This window comes from Primulina eburnea, chromosome 1, assembly GCF_022965805.1.
Source record: "Primulina eburnea isolate SZY01 chromosome 1, ASM2296580v1, whole genome shotgun sequence".
In the NCBI taxonomy this organism is placed as follows: Eukaryota; Viridiplantae; Streptophyta; class Magnoliopsida; order Lamiales; family Gesneriaceae; genus Primulina; species Primulina eburnea.
In genome coordinates, this window is record NC_133101.1 from 10,643,608 (window position 1) to 10,670,277 (window position 26,670).

General features: G+C 36.9%; 2 protein-coding genes across 3 annotated transcripts; both read right to left on the reverse strand.

Moving 5' to 3' along the window:
* Positions 1-11,413: 11,413 nt before the first annotated feature.
* Positions 11,414-14,310, reverse strand: LOC140827406 (uncharacterized). Its single transcript, XM_073190071.1, has 2 exons — positions 14,128-14,310; positions 11,414-13,267 (listed from the first exon to the last, which is right to left on the reverse strand). Exon 2 carries the CDS (start codon positions 13,234-13,236, stop codon positions 11,662-11,664), a length of 1,575 nt encoding a protein of 524 aa, XP_073046172.1. The 5' UTR covers positions 13,237-13,267; positions 14,128-14,310; the 3' UTR covers positions 11,414-11,661.
* Positions 14,311-16,324: 2,014 nt separating this feature from the next.
* LOC140827412 (thioredoxin M3, chloroplastic-like) lies at positions 16,325-18,718 on the reverse strand. 2 transcript variants are annotated; one of them, XM_073190080.1, is made up of 2 exons: positions 18,324-18,718; positions 16,325-16,826 (listed from the first exon to the last, which is right to left on the reverse strand). In XM_073190080.1, exons 1-2 carry the CDS (start codon positions 18,520-18,522, stop codon positions 16,513-16,515), a joined length of 513 nt encoding a protein of 170 aa, XP_073046181.1. In that variant the 5' UTR covers positions 18,523-18,718; the 3' UTR covers positions 16,325-16,512. The 2 variants fall into 2 exon arrangements, with proteins under 2 accessions (XP_073046181.1, XP_073046178.1); XM_073190077.1 differs by having other exon boundaries at positions 16,325-16,832.
* Between the last annotated feature and the right edge of the window lie 7,952 nt (positions 18,719-26,670).

Below are 26,670 nucleotides of genomic sequence, written 5' to 3' on the forward strand. Positions count from 1 at the left end.
TCCATAAATTAAAATTTATATTTGTCTCTTAGAAGTCATACTTCTATTTTTCTTTACGCTTATAAACACATTTATAAGCTGTTCAACACATTGAACTATTTTACTTCTCATCGGGATTTACAAAGCTAATACTTGTGTGGCCCTCAATGGTTCATTGATACAACTAGCCGTGGGTTCACATCTCCATGTGATTCGGACTAAACATGTCCTTATACGAGCATACCCCAATTGCCCCATTCTTACTTATCAACACCTTGATAACAAGAACGTCAGAACTCAAGTCTGATAGTACCCAACCAATCACGTTAAATGCCTAGCATCATCGCTTACGTGATTCCCTAGGTATCACATGATAGTGCCTGCAAGAACCATTCAATTATGGTTAGCGTACAGTACGGTCGCTTCAACTCATATATCCCGACCGATTCGACAACTATTGGTTTATCGAGAGTTGTCAATGAATCGATACTATGTGTCATGTTGTGGTTGCATCGATGGTGTAATCTATGAAACCCCTTTCATAATTACCACCATACTCTGATCAGAGATTTCAACCCACACATACATGAAAAACACATAGGATATCCATACCCGTAGGTAAGCGGTGAATCCCCGGTTACAATGCATCGACTCCTATATGTTTCGCCGTAACACCCAACCTTGCCACCTGATGACCCATAAGAGTCGGTAAACAAGTCAAAGTGAAACGCTAGCACATAGAGTCTCAATGTTGTCCCGGGTCATAAGGACTAATGGTGTACAACCATAAACTAGGACATTTCCACTCGATAAGTGAGAACCACTTGGAAAGTCCTTTATAGAGGGTTGTTCAGTGCACTCTACCAGGAGCACCTATCTGCATGCTCGCACATCACAATGTCCCCTACCAATGAAACATGGTACTCACATCGCAGATACTAGTCTCTAACTCGAGCGGCCTATATCCTTCTTAGTGGCGGCTGAATCGACTAGGAACCGTTTAGAATATACAGTATTACAAATATGAGTTTCATGATACTCATCATATGAGCATCTCATATTCTTTCTACTATATGTATATTCAAGGACTTTATCTATGCAACTCGAATGGGTATAAAGATAAAGATGCGCCAAATTAATAAATTCAAATATTATTAAAATAAAGATCGTTTATACATAGAGTTTCATTGTGAACACTCGGCCAACACTTGGCTCGACGTGCACCTACTCTAACAATCTCCCACTTGCACTAGAGCCAACTACCCATATACTTCAGACCCATTGATTCGCGATGCTTCTCGAATGATGGTCCTGGTAAAGGCTTAGTTAGTGGATCAGCAACATTATCTGCGGAGCCGACTTTGTCGATCGACACTTCTCCTCGTTCCACGATCTCTCTGAGGATGTGGTACTTTCTCAATACGTGTTTGGACTTCTGATGAGACCTTGGCTCCTTCGCCTGAGCTATGGCTCCCGTGTTGTCGCACATCACTGGGATAGGAGCAACTCCATTTGGAATGACGCCCAACTCTTGGACGAAATTCCTAATCCAAACAGCTTCCTTTGCTGCAGCCGATGCAGCAATGTATTCTGCCTCAGTGGTGGAATCCGCAGTACTGTCTTGCTTGGAACTCTTCCAAGAGACAGCACCACCATTGAGCAAGAATATGAATCCGGAGGTTGACTTCGAGTCATCAACATCGCTTTGGAAGCTAGAGTCGGTATAGCCTTCCAATTTTAGTTCTCCACCCCCATAGACCAAAAACAAATTATTGGTCCTTCTCAAATACTTGAGGATGTCTTTCACAGCTTTCCAGTGTGGAAGACCAGGGTTGGATTGATATCTACTCACTACACTTAGTGCAAATGCCACGTCAGGACGTGTAGATATCATCCCATACATGATACTACCAATAGCCGAAGCATACGGAATTCGTGTCATCGCCGCTATCTCTGCATCAGTCTTGGGAGACATAGACTTGGATAGGGACACGCCATGACACATTGGTAGATGTCCTCTCTTGGACTCATCCATCGAGAACCGCTTCACGATGGTATCAATGTATGTGGACTGGGTGAGACCAAGCAATCTTCTTGATCTATCTCTATAGATCTGTATTCCCAATACAAAAGATGTTTCACCCAAGTCCTGCATTGAGAACTTACTTGCTAACCATATCTTTGTGGATTGCAACATTCCTACATCATTCCCAATGAGTAGAATGTCATCAACATAAAGAACAAGGAATGTCACAGCACTCCCACTGACCTTCTTATACACACAGGGTTCCTCAGGATTCTTAGTAAAACCAAACTCTTTGATTGTACTATCGAATCTGAGGTTCCAACTCTTCGATGCCTGCTTAAGACCATAAATAGATCTTTGAAGTTTGCATACCATATGCTCACTTCCGATAGATGTAAACCCCTCAGGTTGAGACATGTAAATCTCTTCCTTAATATCCCCATTAAGGAAGGCTGTCTTCACATCCATCTGCAATATCTCATAGTCATACCATGCAACCATGGCTAGCAATATCTAATGGACTTGAACATCGCAACTGGAGAAAAGGTTTCCTCATAGTCAACACCTTGCCTTTGAGTATACCCTTTTGCTACCAATCGCGCCTTGAAGGTCAATACCTTCCCATCCGCCCCAAGTTTCCTCTTGTAAATCCATTTACACCCTATGGGAACAGTTCCCTCAGGTGGATCCACAAGATTCCACACTTGGTTTGAATGCATGGAACTCATCTCAGATTCCATTGCTTCAAGCCACTTGGATGAATCGGCATCCGATAACGCTTCCTTGAAGGTCCTTGGATCACATCCAAGATTAGGCTCATCATGGCCCTCTTCAAGAAGCAGACCATACCTCATAGGTGGTCTCGAGATCCTCTCGGATCTCCTAGGAGCTTGTATCTCCTCACTTAGCTCATTGGGTGTGGGTTCTACAACTGTGGGTGTCTCTCGAACCTCTTCGAGTTCTATCATCTCGCCCTTTCTATCCAATAGAAATTCCTTTTCCAAAAAAGTTGCATTCCTAGAAACAAACACCTTTGTTTCTTGGGGATGATAGAAATAATATCCAACGGATTTCCTTGGATATCCCACAAAGTAGCATAAAATGGATCGACTATCCAATTTATCTCCCACTGTCTGCTTCACATAAGCAGGGCACCCCCATATTCTAAGATAAGAATACTTGGGAGGCTTACCCATCCATATCTCATATGGAGTCTTGTCAACTGCCTTTGTATGGACATTGTTCAACAACAGTGCCGCTGTTTCAAGCGCATATCCCCAAAAGGATGGCGGCAACTCCGTGAACCCCATCATAGACCGAACCATGTCCATCAAAGTCCGGTTACGACGCTCCGAAACACCATTCAACTGCGGTGTAGCGGGCGGAGTCCACTGCGAGAGAATCCCATTCTCTCTAAGATACTCTTGGAACTCGGCACTCAAGTACTCACCACCTCGATCCGATCGAAGTGTCTTGATGCTTCGTCCCAATTGCTTCTCTACTTCACTTCTGAATTCTTTGAACCTTTCAAAGGCTTCAGACTTGTATTTCATCAAATACACATACCCATACCTCGAAAAGTCATCGGTAAAGGTTATGAAGTAGGAATGTCCATGCTTAGTGGTGATGCTAAGTGGACCGCACACATCGGTATGGATCAAATCTAATAACCCTTTGGCTCGCTCCGCATGGCCCTTAAAGGGAATTTTGGTCATCTTTCCTTTTAGACAGGATTCACAAGTCGTGAGAGCATTAATATCGGACATATCAAACATGCCAACTCTCACTAGCTTGTTCATCCTTCTTAAGGAAATATGACCTAATCGAGCATGCCATAATTGTGCCGAATTAAGAGTATCTTGTTTGCGCTTATTTGTTGTTGTTATCGTTTGGACATTGTTAAGTGGAATATCTTTTAATTTTAAGGTGTAGAGATTGTTTTCAAGTTCACCGGTACCAACTAAACATTCATTCTTGTAAATATTGCAAACACCTTTGCCAAATAAACAAGAAAATCCATCAATATCAAGCATAGGAATGGAAATAATGTTTTTATTCAAGTCTGGTACAAATAAAACATCTCTCAAAACCAACTTAAAATCATTGTTCAAAAGCAAGTAAACATCTCCTACGGCTTTGGCAGCAACTCTTGCTCCATTGCCCATCCTCAAGAAGGTCTCACCCTCTCGGAGCCTCCTACTTCTTCCCATCACCTGCAAATCATTACAGAGATGTGAGCCACAGCCGGTATCCAATACCCAAGAAGTAGAGTTAATCGAGATATTTACTTCAATAAAGAACATACCTTTGCCAGAACCCTTCTGCGCAAGATATTCCCTGCAGTTACGCCTCCAATGTCCAGGCTTCTTGCAGTGATGACAGATGTCAACTGTCTTCTCAGCCTTGGCTGGCGCGGCTGCCACTATGGGACTCGGAGTCTGTCTCTTCAAGGGCTCGCTCTTCTTGGGGCGCTTGAAAGAACGCTTCTTTCCTTTCCCAGGTGGACCGATCTTCGTGCCAGATGAAGAGCCCACATAAAGAACCGACTTCTCCTTTTTGATTGTGGACTCAAAGGTCACAAGCATGTTCACCAACTCTTCAAGGCTGGGCTCGAGCTTGTTCATATTGAAGTTCAAGACAAAAGGATCGAAAGAGCTAGGCAGTGACAACAGCAACACATCCGTGGTCAACTCCGATGGCAAGATCAAATCCATGCCAACGAGCTTGTCCACGAGCCCAATCAACTTTAGGCCATGCTCATGGACCGAAGTCCCATCTCGCATGCGTAAAGTGATGAGCTCCTTTACTGTGGCATGCCTCAAAGGCCGAGTCTGCTCACCGAAGAGCTCCTTGAGGTGCATATGAATGTCAGCAACATTCTTTGCATCCTCGAATCGCCTCTGCGGCTCATCGTTCATCGAAGCCTGCATATAACACCTCGCCTTCAAGTCATGGTCGCACCAATCCTTGTAGGTCTGCAATTCCTCAGGAGTGCAGCTGGTCGGAGCCTCAGCAGGGGGCGACTCAGTCAGTGTGTATGCAATTTTCTCCGAGTTCAAGACAATCTTTAGATTTCTTAGCCAAGTGATATAGTTAGGTCCGGTTAGAATGCGTTTTTCGAGAATAACCGAAAACGGGTTGCGAATTGATGACATTGTCAAAGATTTGTACTGAAAAGTAAAACAGATAAATGTTAATGACTATTTTAAAATATTTAATAAGATATAAAGTTTGGACTTTTACTTTATAAATTATCGATCCCACTGTTTTGACATTTTCACTACCCTCTAGTGAAAACGGGAAACACTTTCCTCAGTAGGTACGTAAGGTCCAATTAGCGAATTGTGATCCCGAATAATATCGGCCAATCATAATTCCTAAAAAGTAGTTTCCAATTGCATCGCCATGCAACCCTCTACGTAAACTTTTGTCTCACGTTTGATTAGGACCCAATAATATGACGTCGTTCATCTTTACGTGTCAAGCCTAACCCATCGATATTGAACCTTAATGGACGGTCGCCATGAGTTCCCTCAATAATATGAGCCGAAATCATGGGAGTTCCACGTAGTTCACATCACCATGTCAATGGATGTCACAGCTTTCCGGCACCCAGGGCCCCCTCAATAATATGAGCCGAGCCCCGAGTACGGGTAGCGTTCATCATGCATCCATTGTCGATGGAAGACAAGGAAATTATAAACAAATTTATAATTCCCCTTTTCGGACTTGATATTAATTCAGGGTTTTTAATTTTGAAAGGTCTCATCATTAATTTTATTTTAAAAGCTCGCCATGTTTGATCGTATGTTTGCCGGATTCATGCAACTTTGTTATTATAATAATAATAACGCACATACTCATTATTTATAACATATCATGCATATATTATAAATAGAAAACAAGACAAGGATGATCAATTGCCCCAATACTAATGGCCCGTGTGAGCTAAACACGGGCCTAGGTCCAATCCTAGGGTAAATGCACGGGATGCAAATGCAACTACATTATTACATTAGCATCCAATATTACATGTCTTCGATCTTCATAATCACCAAGGCCACCATCTTCCAATCTTGATCTTCCACTATTCTAATATTTACAACTAAATATCCATGGCACATAGGGATACATCTCATGGGGTGGGAACGGGCCATAAACCAAGCCCACTTTAAATTGATAATTATTACAATCATACAACACAAATATCCTAGCATACACCTAGCAAATTGGGCTTGGGCTTTTGATCATCCTTCATGCATAATATCACATATCATACACCATCAATTAATTATCACGATAATTAATTGATCCAATATTATATATCTTGATCCAATCACTAACCGCCACAATTATAAATTAAATTAACAAAGTATACAAACTCCTTTGTCTACTTTCAAATTAATTTATTTATAATCGAATTTCTTGTAAATCACAATTTACTATAAATAATTAAAGTCCAACTTCAATTATTTATTTTATGAGAAAATATGTGTAACAATTGTAAATTTAAACTTAAGGGCCCAAAAACCATTTTTCACCAAAAAATATTTTGGCCCATTTAAATTTCACAAATTATGTTGGCCATCCAATGGCCCAACATCTCAAGGCCCATGACACTAAGATTCACCAAAACACTTTTGGAAACCCTAGTCGTCATCGCCGGATTCCGGCAACAAAAAAAAAAATTTTTTTATTTAAAATCCTGCAGTTTTCGGGCTGCCCCCTCGGGCTGCCCCTTGCTGGTCGAAATTTCAAGGGCAGCTCGGGCAGCAACATGCTGCCCGAAAAATATATTTTTTTTTGTTTTGATTCCAAAATTTTTTTCGGCCCTTGTATTTTTATGCACAAAAAATTCTCAAGCGGTTAGAAATCGATCTCAACATAATATTATGCAAATATTACACAAAAACCGTAACCATTGCTCGGATACCACTTGAAAGCGGACCGGTTACGGTGGCCGGAAGCGCAACGGAAGTCAAGTGTTTTAAATTTAAGCATAAATTTTCGGCCACCCTAGGTTTAGTGTGCAATATTTACAAAAACTTCATACATAGGGTGTTTGAAGAAGGTTACCTATCAACCTCTTGAGGTTGATGTTTGGCTCCAACTTTGTTGTGAACAACAAAGCTCTTGATGGATGAAAATATACAAGCTTCCACCTCCAAAATTAAGCCCACCACAAGCTATGTAAATCCCTTCTTGCTTTGCACTAGAAAAGCAAAAAGATTTTTCAATGAGAGGACTTTTATTCTCCAACACTTGAAGAACAAAAGAGAGAAGAAAATTGGAGAGAAAAAGACTAGAATTTTCGGCCAAGGAAGGTAGTAGAATGAGGAGAGAAGTTGAGTCTAGGTTGAGAGAAAAGCAAGCCTCAAAAGCAACAAAAAGTTGCATGCCTAGTCTCCAACCCTTCACCTCCCCAAGCATGCAAACTCTAGCATGTCATGTATATATAATATGGTTTTTAACACATTAAAAACCATGGACTAAATTTTTAATTATCTCAAACACATTTGAGATTAATTAAATACTACTTGAATTTATTCAAGTCCCACTAGTTAAATAATTATTTTAATTGAGCTCTACAAGACTCAATATTATTTAATTAATTCAACACTTGAATTATTTTAATTATTTGGACTCTACTAGGTCCACTAGTGTTTAATTAATTCAACACTTGAATTAATTTAATTTAGTCCACAATAATGTTTATGAAAGTCACAATTTTCAACTACATTATTTACTTGGCCAAATTTTAATCTTAGGAACACTTCCATAAATTAAAATTTATATTTGTCTCTTAGAAGTCATACTTCTATTTTTCTTTACGCTTATAAACACATTTATAAGCCGTTCAACACATTGAACTATTTTACTTCTCATCGGGATTTACAAAGCTAGTACTTGTGTGGCCCTCAATGGTTCATTGATACAACTAGCCGTGGGTTCACATCTCCATGTGATTCGGACTAAACATGTCCTTATACGAGCATACCCCAATTGCCCCATTCTTACTTATCAACACCTTGATAACAAGAACGTCAGAACTCAAGTCTGATAATACCCAACCAATCACGTTAAACGCCTAACAGCATCGCTTACGTGATTCCCTAGGTATCACATGATAGTGCCTGAAAGAACCATTCAATTATGGTTAGCGTACAGTACGGTCCCTTCAACTCATATATCCCGACCGATTCGACAACTATTGGTTTATCGAGAGTTGTCAATGAATCGATACTATGTGTCATGTTGTGGTTGCATCGATGGTGTAATCTATGAAACCCATTTCATAATTACCACCATACTATGATCAGAGATTTCAACCCACACATACATGAAAAACACATAGGATATCCATACCCGTAGGTAAGCGGTGAATCTCCGGTTACAATGCATCGACTCCTATATGTTTCGCCGTAACACCCAACCTTGCCACCTGATGACCCATAAGAGTCGGTAAACAAGTCAAAGTGAAACGCTAGCACATAGAGTCTCAATGTTGTCCCGGGTCATAAGGACTAATGGTGTACAACCATAAACTAGGACATTTCCACTCGATAAGTGAGAACCACTTGGAAAGTCCTTTATAGAGGGTTGTTCAGTGCACTCTACCAGGAGCACCTATCTGCATGCTCGCACATCACAATGTCCCCTACCAATGAAACATGGTACTCACATCGCAGATACTAGTCTCTAACTCGAGCGGCCTATATCCTTCTTAGTGGCGGCTGAATCGACTAGGAACCGTTTAGAATATACAGTATTACAAATATGAGTTTCATGATACTCATCATATGAGCATCTCATATTCTTTCTACTATATGTATATTCAAGGACTTTATCTATGCAACTCGCATGGGTATAAAGATAAAGATGCGCCAAATTAATAAATTCAAATATTATTAAAATAAAGATCGTTTATACATAGAGTTTCATTGTGAACACTCGGCCAACACTTGGCTCGACGTGCACCTACTCTAACAGTTACTAGATTAATAAGCTTGATAAATTGAACATCGATATTTTAAATGACATTGACATTATGCATGTATGCAATTTTGAAATTAAATACAAATTAATTTTGTATGTTGACTTTAGTGGGAGTGAGTAAATTGGAAAGTCAACATTGAGAATAATATATTGATGTTTATGTCCACATATATGGTGGTATAAATTTTATTAGGTGGTAATCTCATTGGGATTTATAGATAACATTGTTTAGATATTGTGAACATCATTAGAGTGTTAAGTAGATATTTAAGAAACCCGGCATTGAATTATTAATCGGGTTACGTTGTACATAAAATGAACTAAGGATTTTATGCTCACACATCGAAATCAGACACCTGGAAATAGTTGGATATTTGGACTTCGAATAAAGTTGTGGAGTTTTATCACCGGTAATGATCATTGGTTTGAGAAACCATTGAGGATCAATTGTGATAATAAATCAGTTATATTATATTTAAAGAACAACTGAAACTTGTCAAAGTCAAAAGATATTGACATTAAGTTTCTAGTTGGAAGGAAATAATTCAGAGTAGTTGTGTGTCAATTGAGCGTGTTATTGCAAACTCTATAATTGTGGATGCGTTTGTCATGGGTTGGCCAGCCAAGGTTTTTGGGCATGTGACATACATTGGTGTTGTCTATATAGTTAATATGCCTTTACAGTGGGAGTTTGTATTCGGTTTAAGCATTGACTCATTTGACATGATTTGAGTTTCTGTACAAACTAAGGTTTATTTGAATTACTCTGAAATAAAGTGATGACTTTCATTGTGGTTTAGCATTTGATTGAAAGTCTGTTATTGGAATCTTTGAGTCATTAGGAGGACCAGTTGGAAATGCGGGTTTTATTCTGGGATCACATTTATGTATTTCCATGCTACACATCCATACTTGATCTATGTTATTGATTATGCTAATATTGTGATCATTGATGGGTTTAGTGATTTTAAATGTAGCGATGACTGCTTTGGTACAATATTGGTGTAATTGATAGACTAGATTGTTAAAGAATATTTTGGTTTAGATAGCAAGAGCTCAATCTAGTTTTTGCATGTACAATATCCGAATAAATTATGTGGCCCAAGTGGGAGATTGTTGGAATTATTTTGTGGGCTCACATAATTTAATTGTACATGGAGACAATCTATCTAATAAAAAATCCAATAAAGTGATCTAATTAATTACGGGTTTCCAAAGTATTAAATAAATTGGTATGGTCCTCCTCATGTATAGAAACCAGCTCAATTAGGTCTTCTATGATGGGTTGAAGACTGCTAAGGTTATATAAGGTTATGGTCCCCAAAGCACAGAGAACATAACACAGAATATATACGGCGCACATATTCCAGATCTCTCTCCTTCTCCCATCAAAGGCAAGAATAAGGTGGTCGATTCTCTTTTCCTTGGAAGATCCATAACTCTGACGTTAAATCAATCAATGGATTCTGGTACGTGTTTACTGCTAATCAATGGATTCTGGTACGTGTTTACTGCTATTCATTTTTCTTATAATTCGACATGAATTCCTGACGTATTGTGATATATGAATTTAATCACATGATTTGGAAATTTATTTTATTAAATCACCGACATATGATTCTAAGCCAGCTTAGAATGGACAGAGACGGCTAAGTTTCCTTTATGTCGTCCAAATTGTTCGCTCGAAATTTGCGGAGCATTACTAAAGAAAAGCAAGTGCCGAGGGTAAGAAACCGTATGTATCTTGATATTCTTGGGTGAAAATTGTTTTGAGGCAAGTGTCCATAGCTTGAAGGGGATCACACGGGCAGCAATAAGTTGAATGACAGTAATCACATTACAGCAAATGAGAATATATAATCTTCCTTCTTGTCTCTTGATGTATATTTAGAGTTTTTCAGACAGTTGAAATTTTGTCAAAAAATGGTCTACCTTTGTGTAACGTGCACATTTATTTGAAGTTTGGTATCGCTGACTTCGTAATTATTTTATTGCAGTTTGTAACTATTGATATGATTTTTTTGTAAAAACACAAACTTGCAATCATGTTAAAAATATTAGTGATTTGTATACATAACACGTGAATATAATTTATCAATTCCATTATAGTAAATACAAGTATAATTTGTTTTGCATGATAAGAGTAATATGACAATTTTAAAATAAATTTGTTTGAAGGGATATAGATGATATTGTCGTTTTTTTAAAAAAGTGGTCGTATCATCCTCCCAAACAGTATTTTGGGTAACTTATTTTTATATCAGTGTAGAAGAATATAAACATCCAACTAAGTTGGCCTTTGTTTCGCCCCCCACCCAAAAAAAATAAATAAGCGTCAGATTCTGTAGAATCATTGCTGGTTTCCCACTTCATGCCAAACTGAAGCAGTTGCAACAAAAAAAAAAAAAAAGCTGTCATCTTTATAAATTGATATGAAAGTAAATATACAGAGATTTCAGTTTAGTCATGATTCGTCCCTCAAGTCCCACCTAAAATACCTTTGAAAATACTAAGTTAGGAAAACAAGATACAGAGTCTCATTGCCTTGACTCGACTAAAATAAAACTTCGAGTATATCACAGAACATGACAAGGAAGAAGCAACGAGCTGCCTTTCTTAGGGGACGACATCGAGCCAAAAGCGAGAAGTGAAGTTTTCTTCTAGCCATCAACAGCAAAAAGAAACTTCCGTTTAGTTGCAGGTTCCTCTTGCAACATCACGACGTCCCCCATCTTTTCTATCAGTTCCTCAAGATGATTCACACCAAAGGTTTGATAATTGAGAGGTCTTTTGTATCGTTGCTGGTATATCTCCTCAAAACAACCAAGAAAAATTCGACAGGAGTAGCTCACTAAAATTTCTTGGAGTTCATACTTGAACTTGTCGAGGCTTTGATCAATTCGGAAAGGACCATTCACCTCCAAATTAGACTTCTCCCTTGCCACTGCATCATCATTTTCACCAAGAACAACCCTCTCATCATCGGAAAACTCATCTGAAGACCCAGCTCCAGCCATCACACCATGGCTGTTATCCTCCTGGACCCCTTTTCCTTTCTTATTATCCCTCCTTGCCAATATCAGCGGAGGAGAACCAACAGGTTTGCATTTCGAGTTCCTCAGGCAGACAAATTTCTTTTGGCTTTTTCCCTCGATAGCAATCACATCAGCCATTTTCTTGAGAAGACTGACGAGCTTCATAGCGCCATATTCAGAAACGTACAGAGGCCTCCCATAAATTTTCTGGTATTCTGATGGAAGACGTGTTAGAGGTAAACCACCACCAGCCAACTCAAGCAACTTCACCAGTTGTCCCTTCAAACCATTTAGATCTCCTGGTTGCACCCATGTCAAGTCATTCTGGTCGCAAGAAGTAAGACCACTGATCGAAATGTTCAGACCATTTGGAACACTACACGATAAGGAGGTCGTCGGATTTTGAGGTGCTAATAATGAACTACTACAATATTCCGAAAGACACTGTGATGTCACTGAAAAATCTCTTGAATTGTAACAGCTTTTCGAGATCCCTCGGTACACTATTGATTCTTCTTCATTCTGCCCATCTACATAATCATTGATCTGGCATCCCATCAAGAAACTAGTAACCTCTGCACGAGGAGTAACTAGAGTCTTTTTAGGGGGCACAAAACCTTCCCCACGAGCAACACTAGGCCAATCCCAAACAAACCTACCCGCATTGCTTAGAGCAGACGAAACACCGACCCCAGAAGGAATAACGAGTATTATCGTGTATCCTCGTTGGCCAAGAATATGGAGAGCAGGAGCAAAATCAACATCCCCTGAGATCAGCATGATGGATGATGGTGGAGGATTGTCGAGAGCAAAAAGGAACATGTCAACCAAGATTGCTTTGTCAGCTGCATCCTTCCGCCCATTAGGGACGTCTATGAGTTTGACACCAGTTCTCTGGAATCCTTCTCTTAATCGCCTAGGAAAGGCATTGAAATCCCCATATGCAGAAAACATTGTGACTGCTCCATCAATGACTGGATGGACTCGTAAGGCCATCCTAATGTTACCAGCCACATCTTCAGGCCGCACATCACTCGGCACGGGACAGTTCTCAATGTCCCAAAGAATAACCACAGGACCTTGCAATGAATTTCGCTTTTGATGTAAATGTGGTAATGATGGATTTGCATTCGAAATTGCCACATGTGTCAGCCCTTGTTCTGATTGCAATGCCAACATAGGTGTACTGGAGCTTGACATCACAGTTACGAAATTCTTGATTGACTTATACCTTCATGGCATTGATGAAAACAATATAAATAATCAGTGGAAAAAAATTAAATAAAAAAACTCAAGCATCAAAACTAACATAAACAGTCCAATATTAATCAAGGGTGGAACATATGATTCATAGTCCATGAAGAAGTTGCACGAAAATTCTTTAGCTGCAGAGTCCAACTTGACTAAAGTACCCTAATCAAGTATCTATGCACATAAACTATTATATTTTACATTTGTCTGTGTTAAGAGTTACTCATGGGCATTCGAACTTGCAACGAGAAGAGATTATTTATATCAAGTACACGATCTTTCTCAATAAAAAAAGTTCAGAGAATTGGGCATGGGCATTTTCAGAGGAACGCTGTTGCTAAGTAGCTAGAAAAATAATTTCTAAGAACCCAAAGATAAGTTTACAAGAAACCGAGTTGCTCTCGAAATCTAAAGCCAAACATGACTAAGAACATTTCAAATTCAGATGAAAAAGAACAAAGCTTAAACTCAGTTTTCAAGCACTCTTGAGACTAGCCACTACCCGACCATTATAAAATGAAATTTAAGAAGGCTACTCAGAAATCCGACCAATCATCACTATAACAACCAAGAAAAATTGAAGAATATGTTTTTTTTTTTAATTTTCAAGAATTAAATAAACAGCTAAACCATATAGCGATTATAGATCCAATAAGGCTCAAAAAAGTGAAAAACAACTCAATCCAATTATCCATATCCATGAATGTCTACACACATGATGATTACGCTAGCCAGAAAAGGAAGTTAACTTGTCCCGAGTCGACGAGGACTGAGAATTTTCGCCAAATAAGAAAAACAAACAATAATTTAATCGTAGGTGAGTTTGTAAAATCTCTTTACCACCGGACTGACGAGGTGAGATTCCTATGTCGATGAAAGAAAGATTGCCCAAAATTAACAGGATCTGCTCACAAAGGTGGCGGCGGCTGCTCTTCGACGGCGACGGAGAGGAATCACGAAATTTTCCGATGCGGCGGAGAAGAGGAAATAAGTATACATATATTCTTGAATTTTTAGAGAAACAGAGAGTATATATATTTAATCGAAATCATACTTATCGCTCAAGGTTTGATGTCCAAAACAAGCCAAAGTCGTTCGATTTTTTTTTCTATATTAACCAATTAATTTATCTTAAATATATTCAAGCCATAATTGTTATACGAAAATTATAATATTTGAATTAGATATATTTTTGCTTTTTTCGATTTGAGGTGGTCCGATAGATTTGAACATTTTTATGAGTTATTGTTTCAAAATAAATAATCAAAATATTTAAAATATGTTTATTTAGTATAAAAATAATTAATTAATTAATATAAAATTTTGAGAGCGGTTCGTGGATTATCAAATAAAATAATTTAAACTAGAGTTCGACTAAAAGAATTTGTTAAGATTGGAACTTGGACCTAACTCAACCCCAAAAACTAGCTCAAGGGGGGAGAATTGTCCCACATCGGTTAGATAAATAACCTTTGAGTGGTATATATTGGCTTGGACAATCCTCCACCCTTGAGCTAGTTTTTGGGGTTTGAGTTAGGTCCAAGTTCCAATCTTAACATGGTATCAGAACCCGGGTTTCACCGTTATGTGTTGGACTGCCTATAATTAGGCCACCCGTTCTGCCCATAATTGAGTCATTTGTAAACTCCACGCTCCAGATGTTCATTTCTGGGCGTGAGAGGGGTGTGTTAATTGTCCCACATCGGTTGAATAAATAACTTGGGAGTTGTATATATATTGGCTTGGACAATCCTCCCCCCTTGAGCTAGCTTTTGGGGTTGAATTAGGTCAAAGTTCCAATCTTAACATGGTATCAGAGCCCGGGTTTCACCGTTATGTGTTGGACTGCCTATAATTAGGCAACCATTCTGCCCATAATTGGGTCATTTGTAAACTCCACGCTCCAGATATTCATTCCTGGGCGTGAGAGGGGTGTGTTAATTGTCCCACATCGGTTGAATAAATAACCTTTGAGTGGTATATATGGGATTGGACAATCCTCCCCCCTTGAGTTAGGTCCAAGTTCCATTCTTAACATAATTTCATATTCGAGTTCAACTTAGTTTCAGTAATTTTTTATTTGAATCAAATAATTTTTAAGTCTGCTAAAAAAATTTACAAGTCGACTTGATTAGAGTTAAAAAAAACAGTTTCTTATGATTTAATTAAGGTAAAAACTTATGTAAGATGGTCTCACGGTAACATTTAAAATCAGTTAAATTTAAGGGTGGACATATTTTAGTTAAAACCGAAATGACCGATCGAACCGAAAAATTCGGTTTAAATTGTTCGATTTCATCGGTTTTTCGGTCGGTTACGGTTTCAAAATCAAAGAAATTCGGTTTTTCGGTTTTGTTTTACGGTTTTGATCCCCAAAAAACTGAAATAACCGAACCGACCATATTATATTTAACTATAGGGCTTTTTGTATAATGTGCTAATAAATGGACCTTAGTCATGTGACAAATCCAATATTGATAATTAGAATTTCAAATTATTATTAAAGCTCATATTGTTAAATGTATTAAGATTTGAGATGCAAAATTTATGTGCATTTTGGAGTTGAAAATTGGAATTTAATGACTGCATATCCTTTTATTGAAGAGCTATTGTTTGAAATTATATTTCAAATTGTTATTGAAGCTTATATTGTTAAGTCATAAGTGTATTTTAATCGTATATGTTCTACTCATATACTATCATTGTTTTTTATACGTGTTGCATCCATCAAGCATCAAGTGATATATAATTTTATTTCTTAACAAAATATTATAAAACCGTATATAACCGACCATATAACCGAACCGTATTACCAAAAAACCGGACCGGACCGTAATAAAATGGTTTGGTTTTGGACCAGATATATTCAAAACCTAAAACCGAAAAACCGAACCGTTATAAAGAAAAACCCGACCGAACCGACCGACGCCTATCCCTAGTTAAATTCACACAAAAAATGAATGTAGATACGTGAAGTAAATTTACAAGAAAGTTATAAAAGCCCAAAACACACTATTTCTGCAGATCCCACACCCCATTCAAAACAGTAACAAAGCAACTGATTTCAATTCACATTCTTGAAAAAATATTCACAAGTTTACCCAGGAGTGAGAGATGCCACAACGGCGCAACAAGAGTCCTAGACATCGATAACATGACTATGTACATAAATTTCGTAACTCGGCACTCAGCATGATCGATGTCCCATCAATTTTTTGCACTGATTTATGAAGCCAGAACCCTGTCAATGGCGGCCATATAGAACTCCTTGGGCATGGTGCCCATAACAGACTCGCGTTTCACGCCATCTTTAAACAGCAATACCACTGGTACAGCTTTAATCTCATAGTTCTCCGCAATCTGTGGATCACAATCTGCATCCAAGACAAAGCATTTAAGTTTTCCAGAGTAGTCTGTTGCTATTTCATCGATTACACGGTGAACCATATTGCAGGGCCCGCACCAACTGGCATAAAATTCAACGAGTACTGGGGTATCACTGTTTAAAACTAGTTTATCCCACGAGATGCCAGTAACGACTGAAGCTGCATGAAAAGAAAGGCCATTTAGAAAAGAATTAATTAATCCCAAGCCATTTTCAGGTAGAAAGCATTTGGGATTTATATGCCAATCATTTTCTTGCAGTTGCAACAATAGTTGCAAGCAGAGATGGAATTTGCATATCATAAGGACGATTTACTGTTTTCTTTGGTTGAAATTATTTTTGAAATTTCATCTAATATCAGATAGAGGAAACAATAAGAAGATAACTAAATATGAAGCAGGCAGCATTAGTTCATTTCTCAGGACATATCTTCCAGCTTCAGTTCTATACAACCAACAAAACAACCTAATGATGAACCAGCAACCAATAAACAACGAAAAAATTCTTTTTTCGACATATAAAGGCGGGACTATCTATCACATGAAATTGATTTAATATGGAGCTCCAAATTCCTATTATTCAACAGCTCAATCTAGATACCAAAACATATGAAGAAAATAGGAAGTTTCTACCTGGAGTTGTCAACTCCGAAGAATCACATAACCAGATGTAAAAATCACTTGTCAAGACTCACGCATATATAGTAGAAACCACTTGAAAATGCAATCAAAAATTTTTAAACCTGAATGTGTTCCATGTATTTACAGTTCACAGCATTCACATGTTTACACAGCTCGCTGTATATACAATTTGCATTCTTTTAATCTTGAGTATGATAATCATCTCAAAGGAAACGAAATGACAGACAAAGAAACTGATTATATTGAAGTTCAAGACTGAAGGTTACCCAGTTACTCAAATATGGCCACTGATCACAACAGAGAAACAAAGGACCCCGATTTCAGGGGCTGTGGAGGAGGATGAAAAGGATAACATAAAAAGTTGAGGTGAAATAACCAATCAAATGAACCAATATATTTTTCAACACCTCAGATATGAAATTATCAGTGTTTAAATCTGTGATTTTCAGACAACACAAGGTTTCAAAACAATGTAAGAAGCATATAATTTAAAATATTTATAAATTAGAGAGAACTAATCAATTTTAAAGCAGGGATTTCAGATTTTTACAAGGTGAGTCCACAATCATGCCACAGGAGGCTAGCCTTCTTAAGTTACCAATGAAGTATAGGTAAACAAAATGAATCAATTAACTCAACATAAGTCTGAATTTTTTTTTTCAGGGGCGAATTCCAAAGTCTGCCATAACATTTATACAATGACAAAACTTTGTTTCTTTACGGCACATTTACATAGAAACCGAGTGGATCTTCACATGGTCTCATCATAAACATCAGCTGTTTATTTGAAGTTTATGTCAACTCCATTACCAAATTAATCACACATCAAGCTTCATTAATGCAGCCACTATCTCATAAGATCATCATAAATCATAATACAATCTATAAATCATTAGATCTTAAATCGAGATAGATGAATGAAAATCTAAATATAAGACCAACGAATCCGATTAAAAAACAAACAAAAAAATCGCATTTCTTGAAGAATTTGAGCTGGGTATTCTGCATACCTTTGGTGTCACGAAGGCAGGAAACTCGTAACCGGGAGTGCAACTTCCGGGCGTTCTCGATTCTCTTCTCGGGCCCAAACGAAAGCCCGAATCGGTAACTGGGATGCAATTGTCCCACTGAGATCGACGAAACAACTGCAAATCGAGGACCCGTGACAGAAAATGGAAGAAAAGAGCAACAAGAACCGTGCGAAGCCATTTCAAGCGCAACCAAAAAAAAAAACTCACAGCCACTTTGAAAAATCTAAATGATGCCGTGTGATCTGTTCTCAAATGTAAAGATATAACATAGACACATTTTCACGAAATACGTAAGTTTTGAATCGCCGCGTGCGTATTTGGTACCGAAGGAAGGAAAGCGATTGGGATAAAATCAACCTGGATCCAAACAAAATAGCGGGATGTGAAGGATTTGGCACGTGGTAGTCATGCGACACAATTTATTTGTTTTTCCAGAATTTTTGTCCAAATACTGGATTTTAAATATATTTTTGTTTTTTTTAAAAAAATTAAGATTCTATTTTAAGATCAATTTCAAATTTACTCAGTAACAATGTCTTATTTAAAATTCATTCTACTTTGTCTAACTAATATCTATACTATTTTATACTATATTATTAAGTATGAGACTATTCTATACTATATTATTAAATGTGAAACTCTTAAAGTAACTGTCTTAGAGGACACCAAAATATTTAATTTCATAATTAATCTTCTTACCATACTAAAAATCTTCTTTAAGTCAATCCATATTTTACATAGAAAAAAATCTAAACAAAACTTCTCTTTTAAATCGAACAATTCTTCTAAATTGAAAATAATTTCGTGTTAATTATTTAGTACTATTTGATCAAATTAAAAATAATAATAACACATACAACGCGTGTGAAATGTCCACTATTCTTTTTTTTTTAAAAAAAGTACTAGAAATTTTTTTTCCTATCTTTTACTTCGGCTGATCATATATAGACATTTATTTTTAAATTAGCTTTGCACCATTTTTAAAATAAAACAACCAACTATATTTGAAAATTCAAAGGAAAGAATCCAAAACATAAAATCGTCAATCGTTTACCAAACCTATACTTAGCAATATTTCAAAATAAAACTAACTCTAACATCATCTCAAAACCTCTCAAAATCATCATAAAAGTCACAAAATTTTTAACGTAAACTTAAATCACAAACTTAATTTAAATTACGAAAAACTAGCGCTGGTCATCGGGTTATGTGCACCTTCAGTCCAGCAAGATCAACCATCAAGTCTCTCAACAACATCAATATCGTGCTCACATGCATCGTTCACACCTAGTGAGCCTATTGAGCCAAAAAACCTTAATCATGATAACAAATAATACATATACAACCACACGCAACAGTGAAAATACTTTTACATAAAATACTTTTCATTAACATACATAAACTTAAACATTTTTTCTTTCATCATATTCATTTCATTTTTCATCATATACGTATATATTTTCCTTTTTATTGAATTCGGATCGTTAATTGTGACTTTTGTATCAGCCGAATGTTGATAGATCCATCTACGTATAACCACAGAACTGGTCTGTAGAGATATCAGCAACATTCTCACCCGTCAACTGAGCCTTGGCCTTACATATCATTATATCATCATAACCATCGTATCATCGTATTAGTCACAATCACTCCACCTCCTTCAAATTTTTGTATTTTCATCACTTATAAAAATTTAAACATTTATAAATCATTTTTTTTAAAAAAAGCATGAAACATGTCTTTTGACATTAACGTTTCATCATATCATTTCATAACCATTTAAAATAAGCATATTAACATATTTTACAGGCACTGCCAGGACGTCTATCATTTTTAGGTATAAAATGACCGTTTTACCCCTAGATTTAGTATTTTCTCGATTTTGACTTTTTCATTACTTTCTTTGACTCTAGATCATCCCAAATAATTATTATACTTAAATTAAATTTCTAATATTTTTATTTAGCTTAAATTCGAGATTTGTGATTTAATTTCATAATTATTAATTTGTAAAACGTTTAATTCCCGAATCAATTCAAACTTTAATATTTTAATCCCAAATTTTAATGAATCGACCCCGTGAACCATGGTTCGAACCTTTAACCACACCATTCGAAAAACCGAACCCTAGCTAACCTACCCTCGAACCAACTCCTGTTTTCTTCGAGCCATACTCGAGCCACCTCGAGCCAAAATCTGCCCAGACCACCTATGGACCCTTGCCTACGCCTTGACCCAATTAATCAACCCCTAGCCCACGCCTTCAGTCCCAGCATGAGCCGCTGCTATGACTTGCTTCCTACGAGTCTAACTCGACTAGGACTCTATCCTCGAGCCACCACCCGAGCCCTCAGACTCCCGACCCTCTCTGGACCACCCTTAGACCTAGCCTGGACCCCTTGGCCATGCCGTGGCCCCCCTATGCGACGCATTGCTCTCGGTTGCATGAGAAGAGTTCCATCGTGCATTGACTCTTTCCCATCTATCGCGCTTGAGTCCTAGCATGACTAGGACTTTTCCTCACACCTGACCACGTCCAGCCTGAGCCCTGGTCGAGCCGCACGCCCCCAAGCTTCCTAGCCGAAACCTAGTGTTCAAAACATGCAAGTTTTTTATCAAGCTTTCTCCTAGGCGTGTATAGTCCTTATCTTGACATCTATGTCCCATTAACATGATGGAAAAACGTCCCTCCAAGATATCCTAACATGGCAGTCCCTTCATGCAATAATATTATATAGTTTGGATCATGAAATCATAAGTTATTCACATGTCAAGTCATAAAAATGAAATTAATCATAAGGTAAACATGTTATTCATGCAAACATAATTCAAACACGTAATATGCACTACAAAAAAAATGGTTTTCCGCAGGACGCATTGCACGCTGCAAAGTTGCAAGCGGTTAAAAGCTCAAAATTGTCTGTGGCGTATGTGTGCACGCTGTTAATACTATTATCAACAGTGTGCATATCTACGCTGTTAATACAACGTTCCGCAGCATGCAATATACGTCGTTAATAGTCATAAAAATTAAAAATATTGGCGACGGTTTTTGACAAAACCGTCGCAACTTGACGACGGTAAAATACCGCAAAATTGTCGCTCATTTAGCGACGGTCTTTAAATTTAGCGACGGCTTTATAATTTCGCGACTGTTTTAAAACCGTCGCTAAATTTTGCGTAAAATTAAAAAAATTAATTTTTTAATTTAATAAATTTTTATAAAAACTACAATATAACTATAATAATACTCATTCTCTTAATTAACAATTAAAAAAGTAACCAAAAATTGAAACAAAAACACATATCTAAATCAAAACTAAAATCGTATAAGTAGAGAAAAATTTTAAGTGTTGTGAAGAAAAATGGAACGGAAATGGGATATAAATAAAGAATTTGCGATTTTTGTGGCGACTGATAAAAAACCGTCGCCGATGTATGTCTATTAGCGACGGTTAAATCAAACCGTCGTTATTCTTTTATTAACCGACGCCAATTTTATATCGGCGACGGTTTCATGTAAATCATCGCTAAATGTGACATTAAAATCATCGCAACTTTTAAATTAGCGACAGTTGTACTAAAACCGTCGCTAATAATATGCATGTCCTGAATAATACTATTGACGGCGTGCGATTATTGTATGCCGTTAATTTCTGAACACGGGTTTTTTAAATGATTTACTTTTAACAGCACACATAAAAATGCATGTCGTTAATAACACTATTAACGGCGTGCCTTTATTTTGCACTGATGATATTACTATCCACAGCGTGCTTTTAATGCACGCCGTGAATAGTAATATCCGCAGCGTGCTTTTAATGCGCGCCATTAATAGTATCAAGTGCAACACTATTAACAGCACACATATGGGTGCACGCCGTGAAAAGTAGTATTCGCAGCGTGCATTAAATGCACGATGTTAATGACGTGCTGCGGAAAATCATTTTTCTTGTAGTGATGGTGTGATAGATGAGAAATAGGAGGTTTATGGCATGTCTTTGCGTATTTTACGCACGGAAAATAAGTTGAGATGTGAATAACGTCGACGAACGGAGGACCTCGCTGAATTTTCTTCAAGAAAACGTGAACTTCCCTTGACCACTTTTTGTGTGTGTGTTTGAATGCTGCTAGGAGAATCCTAGTAGGTTTCTAGAGGTGTGGGGCGTGGGGTTTAAGGGTTTTGGGGTAGAGTTTAGGGCTTTTAATTTTGGTTAAAACAAGTGATGAAAGATTTGACCTATTAACATGATATATTAGGCCCATTAAGCACAATAGTAAATATTTAAAATATTTTATCTATGGAAGTTCGTGAAATTATTAGCCGAGTTCTAAAAAATGTTCATATTTTAATCGAAAATTGAATACCGTTTAAAAACACGTCTCGGCGTACAAAATCACCTCAAAACACCTCATTCTCAAAAATGTCATATATCTTAAACCTTATTTTAAATAATTAAAAAAATTATTTAATAGAAATATATTCCTTTTTTCAGCACTTGGTCTTCATTCCTCGATCACATCTCGAATAACCTTTTTAAAAGAATACCGTTTTATGCATTCTAACAATAAACCCTAATTTTTAAACATGTAATCATGCATATCATAATTAATTCATGTTATTAAAACCATTTAATTAGTCATTTTCTATTTTTCTTAGATTTACATATAGTTGGATTATGTCGTCTTATTTTTGGACCTTATAGCGTGTGCATATTTTATTAGTATACATTAAAAATCTTCCAAAAATCTCTTCTGGAAGTTGACTTTAATCTTTTTACTTATCCTAATCGTCCAAGAATCTCTCTTGGAATCTTTTACTTATCTTAATCTTCCGAGAATCTCTTCCGAAAGTTGACTTTAGTACACTAACACCACATAATCTCGTGTTAATTATTTAGTATTATTTGATCAAATTAAAAATAATAATATCACATACAAGGCGTATGCATCTTTTACTAGTATAAACGAATAATATATGTATTTAAGATCATATTAATCCATAGATTTCAAATCGATTCGTCAAACACAATCTAAAAGTTTTTACTACAAATTCAAATTATTCTTTTGACAAATACGATGTTATATGATATTTTGCAGGCAGATTATTAATTTAAAGTATTTTATATTGTGATAAATCAAACTTAAGATTATTTATCAGTCAATTTATGATTTTGAAAAGTTCGATTTTCAAGTAAGAGCGTGGAATTTTGAAATGTTGCTGTAGTTTATCTTTGGCGTACCTGATCTTTATTGATGCTAAGATATCCTTATGTTTAGGGTTAGATTATTTGTGGAAAGAATATTAGATTATAAGTTTTTTTTTTTACTACTTTTGCTTTTAATTTTTAAGTTCGATATTGTTTACACTAGTTAACAACTCATTTTACTACTTTTGCTTTTAATTTTTAAGACATTGGGGCAATTCTAGTTATTTCTACATAGTGTCTGTTCTGTCTAGTTTAGCAGTGTCTTGGTTAGAAAGTTTTGCTGCAGCCCCTGTACTGCAATATCATGCCTCCCTCGATAATAGATGTTTTTTTTAAAAGTATCATGCACTATTGAATCTTCTAAAAATTTGTGGAATTTACCAGTTAAACTCGATCTTTGTCCAATACATGGTGCTACAATCCAACAACGTACATCCTAATTGAGGATGTCGTTCGCTATCACATGGTGCTATCAAATGAAATCTTTAAGAAAAAAAAAAGATATTTAAAGCAGTTCAAACGAGGAAAAATCTTGAAAATGCTGCTGCAAGTTAACAAAAAAAAAAAGAAAAGTGAATAGGCTACCTGAGGTCCACCCATCACACATATATTCTGGCATTAGGCCAAAAGAACATGAAGTTAGGGCTGTGTGCAGTATGCACACCCACACATTGCATAATTTCTAGCTCCAAAGCTTCCACCTACAATAACAGTAATCTTGGGAACCTGCACCAAGTTCAGTTTAAAGAAAATTAGCCGCAGCTAGATTTCATTTCCCATTTGGACTTCCTAAAGGACATAAATGAAATAAATCAAATGAATAAATATATATATAAAAGAACAACAAAATTGGGTCCACTGTATTGTTTGGTAAAGGAGAGTTCCATTAAGCCGTGCAAAGGATGTGCCAGGAATGCAACTTCTCCAGAAAGCAATAAGGCCAGAAGAAGCATTTTTATAGCAGACAAGTTATAATAAACTTACCTCAAGGTAGGCATGCATTCTGGCCAAAAAAGGGGAGATGCTGCACCAGGACCAGAGGCTGGTCCCTCGACTGGCGATAATCGGGAAGACAGCGATAATGAGGAAGACATTGATGAACGAGCTGATTAGGCTTATGCCTTGTTCTTGCTTTTCTTATGCTTTGTTCTTGCTTTATTCTTTATTTTTGTTTCACATATGCTGTTGAAGTAATGAACTCATGTTAAGCCTTGTCTTCTCTTAACGTGTCTTGATACGTGTTGCACTGACCACAACACCTCTGAACTAGCTTGTTCAATTCAGGGATAGATACACCTTACAACCTCAGGGGGAGTAACGAGCTTCGTGCTGTGTCCATCATTTTTGGAAGTTTTGTCCAGAAATGCATTAAAGGGGGATATTGAAATGAATATTTTATTCCGAAATCAATTAAGATATTATTTCGATTTTGCACTTCAGACAAATTTGATAGATTTGTTTTCCTAGATATAGTGAATCCTATTATTAGGAATTATTTAATTAAGTTGGAAACTTATCTATAAGATATAAGGTATTTGCTTTAAATTAGAGTTGATTCCTATTAAACTCTAGTTTCTTTGTTTATAGGTGGAAAGTATCCTTGAAGATTTAGGTCAAAGAAGTACTTTATTTAAAGGGGGACATTCATTGAAAAGCATGAAAAAAAGGAAAGAACACAGACTGACGGCCACAGGAGCTTTGCTGGAGTTAATTCAGTAGTGAAGATCTGCATAAGGAGATTGAGCGATTCTGTCTACCTCGTGTCTGTGTTGCTGATTGATGTTGCCAACACCCAAGAACAACACTGACGCAGAGTGTTGATCAAAGGGTGGTTTCGGATTTGGGTTTAAACAATATGTTTCTATTCGACGCATCTAGTTTTAATTTTTGGTTTAGTTTGATGCACTTTAATTGCTTGGGTTGTCCAGGAATTTTGTTTTTTTATACTCAATAGCTTTGGTTTTGGTGTAAACGTTTTACATATTTACTAGAGAATTTTTGTCGTGAGGCATCGCACAAGTATTCGTATTTGTGCATAATTTAAACCAAAGCGTTCACTTATTAAAGTAATATTTGTGTGTTAAATAATTAATTTCTACTGCCGTGTTGTGTGCAGTGTTGAAAACCCCGAGCACAACACAAAATTCTGATAAACTAGTTTTAATATATTTACTCTCTGTACGTTTATGCGCAACAACCCTATCAAGTGGTATCAGAACAAAAACTTGATACACTAAGTGATTGATTCTGTTATTTTGATGTTCGTACATGTAATATACTAATAATCTGATGGACCCACTAGCATCAAACACTGCGTTCAGACTACCAGTCCTGGAAGGTTCAAACTATGCCCTCTGGAAAGTCAAGATGATGATGTTTATCGAATTTATCGAAGAAAGGGCTTGGCAACGTGTCTTAGACGGATGGTCCTAATGGTGATAGCAGAAGTAAACCAGAAATTACTTGGTCCAATAATGAAGTCCAAACCTCGAATTCAATTCGAAGGCACTAAATGCTATATTCACATCTGTTGACATCAATATGTTCAGTCTCATAACTAACTGCATCTCTGCAAAGGAAGCTTGGGATATTCTTCAAAAGCACTGCAAAGGGTCGGAAAGTGTTCGCAGAACCAAACTCAGGATGTTAACCTCAAAATTTGAAAACTTAAGGATGGAGGAAAATGAGACTATTGTGGAATATGATCGAAGACTACGTGATATTGCAAATGAGGCATTTAGTCTCGGTGATCCTATGTCAAACGAAAGATTGGTTAGCAAGATTCTGAGATCATTTCCTGAACGCATTAATATCAAAATTTGTGCCATTGATGAATCCAAGGACACCTCTACACTTAATCTGGAAGACCTGATAAGTTCTCTCAGAACATTTGAGATGAATCTAGACCTACAGAAAAGAAATACTGGAAAGGTTGTTGCTTTACAATCAACTGATAATTCGGTGAATAGCCTAATTCAAGAAGCGAATGATTCTGATCTTGGTGAGGAATCAATCTCCTTGATCACAAAGAAATTCGGCGACTACCTGAAAAAAATGAGAGACAAGGAGAAAAATGTATCAACAACAAGACCACAGTTTGTCCCTTTTAAAAGAAA

Bases quoted from the DNA above. Each gene is read 5' to 3' on its own strand.
- LOC140827406 (XM_073190071.1), bottom strand. From the start codon at position 13,236: ATGTCAAGCTCCAGTACACCTATGTTGGCATTGCAATCAGAACAAGGG.
- LOC140827412 (XM_073190077.1), bottom strand. From the start codon at position 18,522: ATGGCTTCGCACGGTTCTTGTTGCTCTTTTCTTCCATTTTCTGTCACG. The intron at 16,833-18,323 runs GTATGCAGAATA...CTTTTCATGCAG, and splicing joins CTGCCTTCGTGACACCAAAG to CTTCAGTCGTTACTGGCATC.